This window comes from Pundamilia nyererei, unplaced genomic scaffold (genome assembly GCF_000239375.1).
Source record: "Pundamilia nyererei isolate P.nyererei 1_Seehausen unplaced genomic scaffold, PunNye1.0 scaffold00058, whole genome shotgun sequence".
Lineage (NCBI taxonomy): Eukaryota > Metazoa > Chordata > Actinopteri > Cichliformes > Cichlidae > Pundamilia > Pundamilia nyererei.
In genome coordinates, this window is record NW_005187459.1 from 1,334,430 (window position 1) to 1,350,799 (window position 16,370).

The 16,370-nt window shown below is 39.5% G+C and overlaps 1 protein-coding gene across 2 annotated transcripts; it reads right to left on the reverse strand.

Moving 5' to 3' along the window:
• Window positions 1-11,565: 11,565 nt before the first annotated feature.
• Window positions 11,566-12,650, reverse strand: LOC102216136 (prostatic spermine-binding protein-like). 2 transcript variants are annotated; one of them, XM_013911200.1, is made up of 3 exons: window positions 12,552-12,650; window positions 12,338-12,380; window positions 11,566-12,241 (listed from the first exon to the last, which is right to left on the reverse strand). In XM_013911200.1, exons 2-3 carry the CDS (start codon window positions 12,378-12,380, stop codon window positions 11,631-11,633), a joined length of 654 nt encoding a protein of 217 aa, XP_013766654.1. In that variant the 5' UTR covers window positions 12,552-12,650; the 3' UTR covers window positions 11,566-11,630. The 2 variants fall into 2 exon arrangements, with proteins under 2 accessions (XP_013766654.1, XP_005734458.1); XM_005734401.2 differs by having other exon boundaries at window positions 12,338-12,385.
• Between the last annotated feature and the right edge of the window lie 3,720 nt (window positions 12,651-16,370).

The window sequence follows — 16,370 nt, forward strand, 5'->3', positions numbered from 1 at the left end:
GGATGCAAAGCACGAGTCTTGACTCTGCTTGTTTTTAGAGGAATTTTATAAATTTATTTTTGTTAACTTGATGAACCACTTAACTCTGACCTATGAATCATTCAAGAATAAAGTGATATATCTACACAATTTAGCAAAAAAAAAATCGGCAATTGTATATACAGTATAGGCACGTTATTAGAAGCCTGTTACAAAGGCGTATTACGCGTTCCCATTTCTTTGGCTGAATGTGAATGTGTGAAAAATGCCAAACATAAAACAGTTTGACAGACATGAAAAAATATTTTTGATCCATCACTTCTAATGGTTTAGGGCTGGATTTCAGACAGTAGTGTTGGGGATCTTTCAAAGCACAGAAAGGGAAAGCGCCGTCAGATATTGATCCACCATGCAATGCCATCTGGACATTGGCAATGGCTTCATTATTTAGCATTACAATGATCCCAAACACATTGGCAATACAGCAAAGGCATACCTGGATAGAAAAAACTCAACAGATGATTATCAGTTATTGGGAATTGGCCTCCCCAGAGCCTGGAACTCAACATTATTGAAGCAGTGTGGGATCATCTTAACAGAGAGCTAGACGAAGGCGGTCGCACTTTTCTCCTCTCCTCCTCCTCCTCTCCCTTAGCTTCCCTGCTTAGCCTCTTATGTCCTTGTCTAGTCTCGTGTTTTTTGTATTACTTTTCCCTGGAACATTCTCTCACAGTCTGTTCTCTAAAACCTAAAAGAGGAATTATGGATTGGATCAACTGGTCCCTAAATGCAATTGACACCCCTTTCTCAACAAGAAGTTTAGGGCTTGGGTGAGCCTGAGTGCTGAAGATATCTACCTATTCGGAACCATGGTAACAGGGTTCTGGCGGATCGGAGCTGGCTTGGCCCTGACTTATCGAAGAATTAAGAAAGCGGAACCGGCTGTTCAAACCCCCACAAGGCTGCCCGCTGGAATTGGAACGATGGGAGAGGCGTGAATTTCTCAAAATGGGCTCATTGGGTGCAGCACGAATAAGGTCTTGGAGAGGCTACGGCTGCTGTGAATACTCAGAATAACATCTCTGGGCGCAAATTGGATGACATCTCGGGGAGGCACACTGCCGTGAGTTCTCAGAATCGGCTCCTTGAGCACAAGAAATGACAACATCACAGAACGCAAGTATGGCGAAGCTCGTGGCTCTCCAACGGGAGATTGAGAGACCAGTGTTGGACTGTAGAACTGCTTTGAAATTCATATGAGCTGTTCGCACTAAAGTAAAAACCACCATCACTTCATGCGGATACCCCTTTGGCGCCAGCTACGGTCTCAAGGCCGGAGCTGAACAACAACACCCTGATAACAACTGTGTTTAGTCTGTTCCTTCCCATTCCATGCAAGGCCACCTGGGTTGGCTGGAAGACTGTTTACTTAGCCTAGCAGGGCGAAGGACACTGTCTCAGCTGAACTCTGGACACGCACACACATACATATACACTGATATGCACACAATCATCCCCCCTCCCTTTCCAAACGCCTTCGACGCTTATTCCCTTCCGATGCTGACGGTGGATCAAGGAGACCAGCGCACGCAGGCCCGGATGTACTGTCTAATTCAACTGTCTCTCACCCTTTACCCACCCCTGTTGCTTGTCATGTGTTTCTTTGGTGTATTAAGAGTTTTTTCATGTGCTATGTGCAAAGGTGTTTTTTTCTGTTCTCAAACTGATCTCCCTGTTGGAGCTCAGTCTGGGGGGAGTTATGTTTTTCTCCTTATCTTTCCTCATGTGGTGCATTTTCCATTGTTATACCTCTCTGACCTGTCTTCCCCATGTGATGTTTTGTCCAATGTATGTATGGTCGGAGGGTAAGATGGCGCCGCCATTGCGTGCAATAGGTCGGCAGCCTTATGAAATTTCCCCTTGTGGGACTAATAAAGGTATATCAATTCAATTCAATTCAAAAGGCAGCCAACATCCAAAGAAGAGCTTTGAATGTACTTCAAGAAGCCTAGAGACTCTTTTACTCCAAGAAATGACAAGAAAGCTTGCATGAGAGAGCTCAAACTGTGTTGAAAAATAAATGTGGTCATACCAAATATTACCAAGAACTGTACTGTAGGTCTGCATTATTTGCAACTCTGTCATGCCAACATTTGCTGCACTGTATGGGAAAGGCTGTTATGGTGGCACATGAGCATTATGGGGAACACCCGTCCATACTCCAGCTCATTCACTCTAACGGGGTGGGGTGAGGTGGGCTTCTTCAGGGGCTTGTTTACAAGCAGGTCACAACTGAATACTGAAGTTCTACCAGTTGGATGCTCCCTTGGCTTTATTGGCACTTCAAGTAATTATTGTAGGTTATTAGCCGGTGGAGTGACTTAGCAAATGACTGTTGTAAAAATGTAACAACTGAAAATATGAGAAACAACTTAAAACACGACACTGCACCTCCTTGTTGCAGAAATTATTCGGTTTTTGTAAAGACATAAGGGGAATAAACAAAAGCAAAGAAGATAATGCAGGCGGATAAATGATTTTTTTAGAATAATGACATTTGGGAGACAACCACTTCTTAAAAATTTCCGCAGAGTATTGTCATTAGCAGGCAACAAATAAAAAGAGGCTTCTGAAACACTGTTTTTAAACGATATATTAGAATGTAAAATATCAGATATGTAATAGTTTTCCTTCTATCAGGACATTGCCGTGTAAGTAGGTAACAGTTTGTTGGAAGCATGTTTTGTTGATATCGTGCAGTCCCTGTTGTTGTTCTGTTCCCAGGGCTGCAGACCTGTCAGAGGGTAATCTGCAGCATCAGACACACACAGGTTCCAGTGTGCCTCATGAATAAAATCCAGAGCGGCAGACCTCCTTTCTCCATGAACTATTGTGTTGCAGTGTTTTGATTAGATCCTTTTCTTTTTCTTTTCCTTGGAACAATAATGAATAAACAATGAGCCAGATACATGTATCTGTTGTTTGTTATTAGCAGCATACACATATCAGGTCCTGACAGCTTTGTATTACACAACTTAACTACATTTGTTTCATCCACAACCAAACTCAACCAGCTTTTCACCTTCAACTACTGGACAAAATCCTGTTTATGTAGCCACAAAAATGTTCAAGGACATTTCTGATCTTTTACTACACTTCTTCCAACAACTACCTGTCCAAAAATAGTGGCATATCTAGTCAAACTTGTCTCTATGCACATCTATATCCATAGAGCCAGGCGATTTGTAAAAACAAAAGAAATAAATGTTGTCACTGTATTGCGTAGACACTGTGGAGCCACTCTTGGAGAGGCACGAAGGTAATGGGTAATAAATTGGTGATATTGTGAAATGATATTGTCTCTGTTATCGTTTTACCCATGCCTGTCAGCAAGAAACACAATTCTGTGTAATATAATATATTGTATAATGAAATCACAGTAATAGTAATGGATCCCCAAACAACAAATGTCATGACAAACACATGTTACTATGCAATGAGGAAACCGATATCGGGTGCAGATTTACTGTAGAGCATCAGTAAGTGAAGCTGTTATTATTAAATTTGATTATGTTTTATTTTTGTTTTTAGGTGGGGTTGACTGGATGTTGTGGAGAACAATAAAATCAGATTCAGCGTTTTATTGATTTTACGTTGGCCACAAAAGCTGTGCTCATGTGTGGGACGCACATGCATGACAGACCATGACCCTGTTTACTATCAGGGCACCTGAGTGAAGAGGGCTGGATAGTGTGAACTCATATGTATTCAATGCATGTGTAGTGTGGGATGAAGTGTATTTTGACCCCAAACTTATTTATTCCCTTTTAACTACAATATTTTGTTTTCTGTATTTACAAAAGTGTCAGAATATCTCCTGTACTTTGTGCCGTATACCCCCATGCAGCAACCCCTTAATGCACTTTGGTTAGTGTAATATCTTTTAGGTCTCCAAGTCCTTAGTATAAGTGATACAAGTTTTTTTCACCTACAATGACATTAGCACAATATTCATTTCTTTGTCTGCAGAGAAATCATTGCTGCTAATGCAGCTGCTGCAATTCAGTGTGAAAAACACTGCCATTTGATAAAGCACATTCATACTGTGAATGTGTGATTAAACATTTTTATTCACAATACATAATTATTTGACACTTGATTACATAAAACTCTCCAAATGTGAGTCATGACAATGTCCTGCTATGCCCCAAGAACATAAGAAAAAGTGGACAAGACACACCAAGTGCTGCTAACTGATTTCATTTCAATGCTCTAACAATCATAAAACAAAGCCAATTGCTTTTTTTTCCTTCTTTTTTTACCCATTATCGGTCCAGTCCTTGTACCTGACCATTTTCAGAGAAATGTTTCTTTTGCTTACTAAGACAGTTAACACTGACCTATGAATAATTCAAGCATTTTACCTATTTCAGGGGATGAACCAGTGTTAAGCAGACAACTTAGCAAAGAACCAATTTTAAATTGTATCTTTAGCCACTTTGTTAACAAAGCTTGTCACAAAAATACATAATTTGTTTTCATTTCTTTGGTTTAATGTTTGAAAAATGAGTGGCAACGGGCCTCAGAGAGTGATTTATCCACATTTTTAATTCAAATCATGTATGAAGGAGGTCAGGCGAGACATATAACAGTTTTCTACAAAACATGGTGCAGGCTCTGTCATGGTTTGGGGCAGCCAGCAGTGTTGGAGAGCTTGTCACTATTGATGGAATTATGAAATCAGAAAAGTACTGTCAGATTTGGATCCACCACGCAATACCATCTATAAAAGTTCCTACTGGCAACAGCTTCATTTTTTAGCATGACAGAGATTCCAAAAACTCCATTATTGATATCACTTATCGATTCAATTCCTTATTGATTCTCTTATGGATTGTCATTGGTTTCTCATTGGCTCTGTTTTGAGAGTCACCGCAATCTCTAAGCAGCAATAAAGAAATTACATTAATGCAAATTAATTGCATGCTGTGTGTCAAATGTTTCATGTTTGTTGAGGTATTTCCCCTCTTCTTTGAGATCAGTGTTGGAGTCATTACTAAAAAAAGTAATTATTACACATTTTAAACAGAACATGGACAATTTGACCTCAGTAAATCGCATGATAGGGTGGGGCTAGGTTTCACAATGGGTTCACCCGAAACCTTGGCTGCTTGTGACTACACCCGTTTCCACACTTTGCCTCGTGTGATTAGGTAGGACCAAAAACGTGAAACGTCTTCAAGGAAACTTAAAGAAGTCCGGACGCTTTTGTTTCCAAGCTCCTTACACTACGATGACCTGGATGACTGAGAACCTTCAAAGACATTACACCGAAAACTTTTCTTAAAAGGAATGCAGCATGTTAAAGAGAGGCTACAGCCTGACTGTTCATCTGTTTGTTACCTGATATTAAGGTTCTAGCTGCTGGGGTCGGCATTCGCTGAGCACTTGGGGATCTTGGCTAGCTTAGCGTTAGCATGCTGTCTGCATGCTTGCAAAGAACTGAAGTTGTGTTAGCAGAATAATGTGGTTGTTTCTGTCCTGGAAGCAGTTTTCACCTTTACCATTTATGTCACCCTTCTGTACAATAAAAAAAATGTCCATATCCTCACTCTACACTGTGTCACTATCAGCTGGTAGCCCAATTGCAAGAACCAATAAGCGGCATCAAAAGGCAGGCAGACTAACAAAACAAAAGTCAGCCCACATTCAACAACAGCTTTAAACGTCCTAGAACTATTCCTAAAGACTACTTAAAGAAATGAATGAATGAATGAATGAATGAAAGGGGTCATGCAGAGGGTTGGTGTGACAGAGGAGAATACTAGTTACAGGGTGAGATGAAGGCATATTATCTGCTGTGGTGAGCTCTAAGAACTGCTGGAAGAAGAAGGAGGATCTAACTGCAATTATCTCACATTTTCTTAGTAAGACGCTTCACTGGCTGAGACCACATCCTCATTTATTTCTCACAGCATTTCTAGTAGATAATGGCATGAAAATGAGTTGAGTCTACAATTTAGAAAAGGTCTCTGAGTGGACTGGAGATGGCTTCCGGACAGGGCAGATCCCCATGTTTGCCCAAGGGAGGTTGGGGCATGAAAATGAGAACAAACTGCTTATAGTGCAGGGGGGTCATATATCAACAGAGAATGGAAAGGGGATGCATGAAGTGTGAGCCTGCTCCTGAAATTCAGATAAATGATCTCCATGTTATTTTATTCATTTTTGCCAATTACTAAATCAGCATCCACACTCTTGTTTTTATCGGCAATGCAGAAAAAAAGCTGCCAGAATAACAGAGTATAATTAAGTATAATAAGAGGAATTAACTATAATACAACAGCTGAATACAGAATCAATCCTGGCAAAACTAAGCTTCTTCTTTTTCACCCCAACAGCTTCTTTGGGGTGGGGGTCATTACATCGCCTCATCCACCATTAATATCAAATCTGCCCAGAACGTTGGTATATTTTTTGACCAGCATTTGAAATGCACATTTCACATCTCAAAGTTCATCCAATCTTTCATCTAAGAAACACTGCAAAAATCCAACCTCTAATTAGAATCTTGAGTAGTCCCTATATACGCTTTAACTTTCTTCCATCTCGAAGAGATGTCCCATCAAAAAACTAGCTGACACTCATACATCACTCCTCTTCATTCTTCTCTTCACTGCCCAATTAAATTCTTTATCCATTTAAAAATTTTAATAAAAACATATAAAGCTCGATGGTCAGGCTCCTGCATATATAGCAGAGACCTTATTCCAGCAGTTAGCCTCTATTAACTCTTAACTGTTTCCCTCTTTAGTATTAAATCCAGAGGCAATCAAGCTTTTGAGGATGAAGTGCCTAAACGTTGTAACAACTTGTCTCTGCCTATCAAGCCATCTAAATCTGTGGTGTTTTTCAAAGACTACTAAAAACTCGTTTTTATAGGTCCATTTTTCTCAGTCTTTCACCCATTTGACATTGTCTCTATGCTGGAACATGTTTACTTATCTTTAATGTGTGGTTTTATTCAAACTGTATAGCACTGTGTAACTGTGCACTGAAATCAGGCCCCTACCTTCATCACGCTTCCATTTACCACTGTGCTTTTAAAAGAAGTAGTGGCAGAACCAATTCCCGAGATAGCATCCAAAACAACTTGACATTGAGGGAAAAGAAGGTGGAGGGTAATAATACATTTAGTTACAGTTTGAGTACAGAATAAGCTGCAGTCAGTCAGCTCTTGTGAATGCTCTGTCAGTGGGTCCTAATGGTGAAGGATCATGATGTCATCACTGAAAGTAAGCCACCTACTCAGCCAAATGACTTTGTTCTTAACACTGTACTTTCTTGACCTCCTACAGTAAAGTAGATTGGATGATGAGGCACTAAGAAAAGCAGAGGACAGTCATACAGACACACGTTTTACAGTTAGATTATTAAATTGTACCAAATACATCTTAATTACAAATTTTTCATGGCCTTGAATAACAACCACATGCGCCTCACGCAATGCTGATCTGAAAATATAATCACTTGCAAAACCCATGTTTCTAATGGGCTCATCCAATGTCATTATGTTGCCTCATCATAGCACCTCCTGCACACCCTCATCATGAAAATCAGTCAACAGCTAGTTCTGCATATATTTCTTCTTCCTCCAGAAGAGAAATTATGCAATAAGTTTAACAGCATTATAATGAAATTATCCAGATCCTAAAATGATTAAGCAAAACTGTGAACATTCAACATTCTTACACTGTTTAGACCAACCAGTGTGTTTATTTTTAAGATTTTTCAATATTACTAAACTAACAAAGTTTTACTTTGCAAAGAAAAACTGAGATTTTGGCAATGACAGGTTTTTGCACCGAAACATACATCATTACAACAAAAACAACCTGATGTTAATGTTAATGTCTGTCAACAACAGAGATGGGCAGTACAAGTATTGCGTTACTGTAATCCGATTACTTTTTTGAAGTAACAAGTAATGTAAGGGATTACTATTGCAAAAAAGGTAATTAGATTACTGTTACTTTCCCGTAAGCACGCCGCGTTACTGCATTACTAAAACTGTGTCTTAGTAATGTGACGTAAGCGAGTGCGACGTTTGTGACAACAGCTGTGTGCAGATCAACAATGGATAATCTATCGAGTGCAGGAGAGAGTATGAGCGTGCAGCGTTTAAAGCGTGGAAGTACTGACCTTACTTTGAGTTTGATTCTGTAAAAAGTGACAAAAACATTAGGGTCCGCTGTTCACTGCGTGGGAAGAAAACTTCTTTTTACAGCTAAAAAACCCTTAACTTCCGAGGAAGCACCCAGTGCGCTACCACGTAATGGGAAATTCACAGACAAACTCACGGATTCTTCCACTGACCGCTGCGGCACACCTGCACCAGGGCAAACATCTGCCTGCTGTGGATCAGGGAAATTATTTTACTGCTATTGTTAAATAATCATCATCATTACCATTGCATTAATAATATAATTTGTGTGTCTTTCAGAAAGACTAAGTTGCAGGCAGGAGTTGACAGGAAGTTGCAGAGAGTTTGCAGAAGTGAAAGCAGAGTCTAAGTTATTCTGAGGAGCAGGTTAGACGAGGCTCTTTGAATTACTAGGTTATTCAAATTGTCTGTTATACTTTTATATTCTTTTATTAAGCTTTTAGTAGAGGTTCTTGATTAAAACATTTATTCAACATAGTACATATAGTTTCAGTCAGGTTATTGTACCTAAGGATGAGCCTCGGATCTGGTAAAAGGTCAGAAGTGCAACGGGTGAGATGAGAGAGCATGTAAGGTCAACACATACACACACACACACACACATTAGTTAGACTCATTTATAGGTGAGAAGTTGGTCATGTTTGTCTCTGGAAAGAGGAACAGCGTTTGGCAGGATGTGGGGCTTGTGTTCCAGACGAGATAGAAGACAATGTTCTTTTAAACCGTGTTAAAAGTCATTGTGGTTTTGATTTGACGTATGTATATATTCTGTCTGTGACGTATGAAGGGCGTCATTAATTCAAACCCTGATGCTATAAAAATCTGTGTATGCTTTGATTAAGTCGAAGATCAATCCCTGTCTGCGTACAGAGTGGTCTTCCCACGCGTGTATTCATTAAAATCAATTGTTTGACCAAGATCTTCTGGACCAATGGTTGTTTGTACTCTCCTTCCTCAATATGTGAACCTTAACACTGCTATACAGGTGAAAATAGAGCAACAGGACCGCTGAGTCTTTGATTTTATTTATTTTCTGCTGTGTTTCACTTGCATTTATTTGAAAGACTGAGTGTAAACACAAAAAAATATTTTATTTTATGTGCTGGAATGTGCAGAAAATAGGTTTAAATGTTAAACAAATTTCTTCCAGTCAGAGAATGTTGCATATAATTAAATTTTTGCTTGATGCATAAAGTTAAAAGATTAAAACTAATAAAACTTTGTCATTTTTTGATCTTTTTGAGGGTTGAAATAAAGAAAACCCTTTTTGAAGATATCTTTTTTTTGCCTGTGTCCTCTATGCCTTGGCTGCTTGGTCCCTCACAGTTTTGTTATTACTATTATTCCTGTTTTGATTTCTTTCCCAAGTTGTTGTGAGCCCCTTATTTCTTATAGTAATTTCGTTCCATTATTGTTTCTATTTGTTCTATTTACTTAGTTCCCTCTGTGTTCCCTTTCGGTTCCTTCTGTTTTCTCTCTGTACTTGTCTATCGATCTTCTGTCCAATACCTGTCTTCCTTTGTGTCAAGCTCTTTCTTGCTCTCCTGATTAGCTGTGGCTAACTTCCTGTTTTGTTTTGGTAGCTGTTTATCGTGATTGTTTTCAGCTGTGTTTAGTTCCCATACTGTCTCTGCTTTCCTTGTTACCTCTTGTTAATATATTGCCTCAGTCTTCCTTTGTCCATCTACATGTCATGCCATCCTCTCTACCGCCACTAAAATAACCAGTAACTGCCCGGTTACTGTGGATCAGGAAGTAGAAGAGGTCATCCACCATTTGGAAGATTGCTGGTTTGACCCCTTGGGTCCTGTACTCAAAGTATCCTTGGGCATGTTACTACATACAGAGTTGGCCCTTTTAGTGTGAATGTAGTAAAAAAAAAAAAAAAAAAGGGCTTTGGGTGCTCAAATAGAGTAGTAAAGTGCTGCATAAGTACCAGTCCGTTTACCTTTTGCTCCCAAGATTTTCATAGTATCTCGTCATTAGGGATGGGTATCGTTTAGGTTTTATCCGATACCGGTGCCAAATCGGTACTTTTGAAACGGTGCCGGTGCTCAAACCGGTGCTTAAAGAATGGAGAACACAAAATTGGTCCAAAAACCTCTCATGTTCAGCTGGTTTTTTGTAAAAAGATAACAATGTTAGCCTTTTCTGCAGCTGTGGGGCATATATGGTATCACTCTTGGAAGCAGTGCTTAATCAATGGAAAAAACACAAACTTTGTCCAAAACCTCTCATGTTTAACTGTTTTCCACTTTTTCTTTGGTCATTTTAGCCTTTTTGGCCAGGGTGAGGGGAGCATCTGCCATCAAACAAGAAGACAGCCGCATGTAGCTATGATGGTGTTTGCTAGTTCACCTTACATGCATTAATGTAATAACGTGGTTAGCCTACTCAACGTAAATTACACATGAACAACATTAAGCTACTCACGCCCATAAGCATCCGTCATCATTTCTGCTACACTGGCAGGGCTAGGGGCCAGGACTCTCCTCTTCGGGTTTTTTGGGGGATATTGCTAACTCCGGGTCAGATAACAGGCAACCCACGCACAGTAGATGCGCTCGGTGTGAGGTCTCGCAGCAAGCTATCATACGGCGCATTTCTCGGCTTTTTAAAAAAACCCTATGCGTCGCCAGGTGTTTCATCGGATTTGAGGTGTTACCTCCTTTGACAGTATCACAGTATCAGCTTAAAGCACTTGTTGCAGGCTGCTGAGTTTGCATATTTTGCTGTGAAGTACAGCCAGACTTTTTACCGCTTCGCCTTGGGCATTTTTAATCTGTAGCTCTGCATAAAAGAACGCACGTACCTGGGCCCGCCTACTATCCTCGGAAACGTAAAATTATTGGCTAGAAGCGTATCACAGCTCAGGAAAAAAAGCACCGAAATAAAGCACCGAAATGTGCGCTGCTTTTCGGTCTGGTTACTACCGTTTATGTCAGAACCGGTGCCATCATGGCACCGGACACCGGTACCCATCCCTACTCGTCATGTTGCTGGTGTCCCTTGTACGTGTTAAACATTTAGTAGTCTGTGGACTCTGCATCACACTCTAACCTATCCTGTCAATGTCACATCTAAAAAAATATCAGCATCTGGATTACAGTAAATGTTGTGGTTGAGGACTGATGTTTTAGCACTATTTTTCAGCATCTTGTTACACTTTTAAAGTTTATGTGTTAAGTTGTTTTGGTAGGATGGCACATTGATTGTGTTTAAATATCAGAATCAGAATACTGCCATACCTTGGTACGTCTATTCTGCAAGAGTAATTTGGTTTTACAAAGCAGTTTTATATCTTTTTAAAAACAAGTGTGTTGCAGTGCTCATATTTAATCAAAGGACAACTGAGTAGAAGATGCATTTTTATTAAAGAGGTTCCATTCAGTCACTCTAAGTGACGGTTGGCATGTCACTTTTGGATTCACCTCTCGTCTTCATCACCCTCATTGCTTTCTTTATTGCCTTCAAGTAGGGAGTCTTGTTCTTCAGAGGCGCTGTCAGCAAATTCATCCCACCAGTGGAACTGTTCGCTGGCATGACTTTTCTCATCATCACTGTCTTCCTCTCTAAACTGTCTCCCAAATCCTCCAGGAAGCAGATCCTCCGCTGCTTCTCCTTCATCCGGGTTGACTTCATAGTCAACCTCAGCAGCAGCAAGGTCATTTTCATCTTGATGAGCTACATTGCGTTCTTCTTCATCGTTGCTGCTGTCAGCATTTTGATCATCATCGGCAAAATTATAATTGCAATAATTGTGGTCATTTTCAGTATCTCTGTTATTGTGGTCATTTTCATCATCAGCATTATTGCCATCATTTCCATCATCAGAGTTGTTGTAATCAATTTCAAAATGAATGTTGAAGAAATTATTCTGATTGATGTGATCACCATTGTTGTTGTTAAGCTGCTCTGGCTCCCAAAGTCTCGCAACTTCAAAGATACGTGGTGCAAACATTATAACATATTCCACACCATTTTCAAAGAAGTTGTCCATATCTCCCCAGTTACCATCTTCAGCCAAGAGTGGTTGCTCTACATGAAAGTTCAGTTAGCAAAGTCATAGCTAATCAAAAGAAACTTCAACACTGCATTATGTTTCTTTTGTACAATAACAGATCAAGTTCTTACCCTCATTAGGCTGAGCATGGGCCCCATCTCCTTGTTCCGTCATCTGAGCTTTAAAGATCCCACAAAGACATAAGTTATTCAAGTTAAGCAGTACATTTCCCATCTGTACTGTTGGGCATGCTCAAAAATCTCACTGTAAATATCTACCATCAGCTATCAAAGTTACAGCGTCAAAAGTAAGTTTCACTTATAAAGCAGTTCCCCCAAAACTCACCTTTTTTTCAAAGAAACTGCTCTATGAAAATGTCCTAGTTCAGCTGTGTGTGTATCTGCTTGTTGCTGGAGTCAAAAATATGTTTCAGTTGTAACATTTAAACCCGCACTGTAACTGTGCAATAGCAGTGATGTCATAAGAACTACCAGAATTCCACCCCATGAGTGTTCCATGAAATTCCACCTCAGGAAGGCCAACTGTGATGGCCTTCATCAGGGCTTATGTAAGTTTACTTCAGGACTACCAATGTAGCCACTGTACTCCTGGTACCCTATGACCCATCAGGGTCATATATCATACTGATATATAAAAAACATAACCATGCTAACAGACAGCCATTTCTAAGTAGTGATGGCAGTAAAAAATAAAAAGCTGAGCTTGGTTCTTTCATTGTGACAAAAAAGTCGGCAATGGCTGGGATGTGAGTCATTTAATTAATATTGCATGTACTTATGTGCTTAAAGTAAACAAACAAAAATAATACTATTAATGTTTTAGCAGTAGTAACAGTTTTATATATTTAGTCTTCTCATATAAAACTGACAACACAAACATCATAAATAAGAGGAAAAAACTGACCTCCTATTTTACACCTGCTCATGAGTGTTTTCATGATGGCGGCAGCCTTGTTTTCTTTCAACAATCAGGAGAAGCAGGAGACCAGAGCTGAAGACTCTGTATAGATAATGTATGGGAAGCTGCATCCCCTTTTACATTACAGGCAGGGGGAGAGGAGGGTCACGAAGACACGCTCATAAAACATTAATTCAGCACTTCATTCTGCTCAAAAGCAGCCACACACGGTGAAATAGGCTGTCAAATACAGTGTGCTTCTGCAGGGAGTTTGGTTCACTTTAGTGTTAGCAGCAGTGGCCTCAGAAATGTTCATGCAGCTCATTTTAGTTCAGCATTTTAGAAAAAACACAAAGTCACTAAATAATTGTGACTCATCGGCTCAGCCATTTCTGTCAAAATTGTTAGGAGTGTGAGTACTTAGGTAATTTTTACATTTGTTAAAATCAATATGTTTCCCTGTGATCCAGGTTGTGTAAACGCTGTTGTGTAAAAGCTGTGTAAGCAGCAGGTTGTCACTTACCTGCAGAAGAAACAGCGTGGGCTTTTTTTTTCTTTTCGTAAGTGTATTGGTGCCTATGTCTTGTTCAGTCTCTGAGTGTTCCCATGCTGCAGGTAGCCAGAGGGTATGTGGACACGGGAACATTAAGTGTTGAGAAAACAAGTATTTATTCAATCAGCAGGTGCCATCAAATCTGAGAAAGAAATGCTAAAAACAGAACATCTGAGATAAAAAAAAAATAAACAACAACAAAAAAGAGCCAATTTCTAGGAATTAAGGAACACAACATGGCTATGGGGATTACTATATGTTTGTTGTTTTGCTTCATTATTAAACCAGACTGAAACACTGAACAGAGTGCATGCTTTGTGCTAGCACATCTCACCGAAAGTAAAACCTCCTGAGTCACCTGAAAATCCTGCATTAAAAATAATTCTAAATTCTGCTGCTTCCTTAATGAAACCTTCTAGTAATTTCAAACTGTTTAAACTGTTTCTGAAAGTCACACCACTTACTGGCCTTAGCTCGTTTCTGCTTTAATCCCAACACTTTAATTTCAAATCAGCTGTAAAAGAAACGTTTAACTTTCAAATGCCATGAGAGCGAGACCCGTCTCAGACGTCTGATATTAAATGTGACAGCAGTTACCAGGAATCAAATTCGACTGTGGTAGACGGCACTTTTGAATAGTCAAGAATGGTATTTTTATCAGTATGGAAAGTGTCTCTTTTCATCGAATTTTTACTTTGTGCTGTTTGTTTAACCTTTTTGAGATTTCAGCAGGTAACCTTTAGAAACTGTGTCTAATTTCAGGGTTGTATATACCACTTGTGATGCTCTGTAATGTATGGTTGGCTATGATGGTTTTGATGCCTCGCTCTCTTATAAGGAGATTCGGGCCATTCGTTGTTTATTCTTTGTCGGTTTACATCAAAGAAAATGTCAGCCATGTGTTTCTGCGCTCGGTGCTCTGAGCAGGTTTTCTGTAATAAGGCATGAAAATGTTGAGGTGACTGTACCAGCACTTGCAAAGTACAAGGGACTCAATTTTCCAGCTAATGCACATTTTGTCAGCCATGTCTTTTCTCACTGTGCAAGACACACACTCACACAGATGTGCACATCAAGACACATATAACCCCACTTTGCGCTGGTGCACCAATGCATGAAATGCACACTATGTCTGAAATGCTTTTTCTGTGATGTGAAGTGAAGGTCAAGAGGACGGGGCATGAATGACTGGCTTTTATTTTAGCTTGACATCATATGCAAGATACCATCTACGTCTTTGTATTTAGCAACAAAAGAAGCTCTTTATTTACTTTTTTTAAATATTGAAATTCAAAGTTGTTTTTTGATTGGATCTAGCTCAGCAATATTTAGTGCGTTATGTGTCATTTGTCTGTGCTATATCAAATTAAGAGACCTAGGTTAACAGAGAGTGAGGCGTTTGGGGTCGAGTAAGTCTTTCCTCAGGCTAAACAATGAGACACAGCCAATGCTGCGCTTGATGAATCTGCTGACGCGTCAGTGTCGTCGTATAAATAATTCAGAAAGACAATAGAGAAGAACAGAAGAACTCACTGCCGATGGCTGGAGGTCAAAGGTCCTCCCAGCTCCTAGACATGTTGGAAAAACAAACTGCATCACCGCACAGTGACTTATCCAGTTGCTCTGCGCGACCCCCTTGAAAAGCTGAAACCTGATGCTGTTATGATCAAAGAGGGCAACTGTCTGTTAGACTGACCCACCTCTTCTATGGAGCTTTTTGGTAATATTTTTTACATGAGACATGATGAATGGAACAAATTAAATCCCTTATTATTAAGCTGCCCGAGATCACGAAATACATAAGCCTGTAGCGAGTGATGCAAAATGATTGATACTGATGGACTGATGTGGGCACTCAAAGCCTCTCATGAGATTTTCATGACAGTCACATTAGAAAGAAATCAAAGGAAATGGACACTACTGGCAGCACTTAATAACAATCCATCTATCCACTGTTCTGTGATTTTTATGCGGTTAGATATAAAGCTTTTTAAATGGAAGGCAAGTCCAACATTGATCTGATACTAAAAGCCTTCCCGTTGCTAATGAAGATCATGTCATGCTGTATTTTTCTGAAGAAAATGTCAGCCCATTCAACCGCAGCATTTTATTCACTTACATCAGTGTAGCATGAACCAGCAATTTATTTCTGGAATGAACTCCACAAAGAACGATGATTTATTTTTCATGTTATAAAAACTTCACAGTCTTCATTCTTCAGGTGTGATTGCCCACTTATGACGTTATAAAGTCAGATTTCATTGGTCACTCAAAAATCAAAAATACAAGCTGCACATTAACGTTTCATAGCCAAAACCAAGCTTTTGTTTGGAAACTTAGGCCTATAATTTTTCACATTACCTTACACTTTCCTGTTAAAAGAGAGATTTTCTTTCCCATTGCTGCCAATCATTGTATTGTATTATTGTAGGACTGTCATGACACAGTTGTAACTGTAATGTAATAAATTTATTTAGTACAATAATGCATTGCAGTATGTTACTTTGGAGGGTGTTACACCTGTTACAGAAGGTGAGTATGATGGCAACTACACTTTACTGTCAAAATTATTCACTCACCCATGCAAGTTGTTTGTATCTATCTATCTATCTATCTATCTATCTATCTATCTATCTATCTATCTATCTATCTATCTATCTATCTATCTATCTATCTATCTATCTATCTATCTA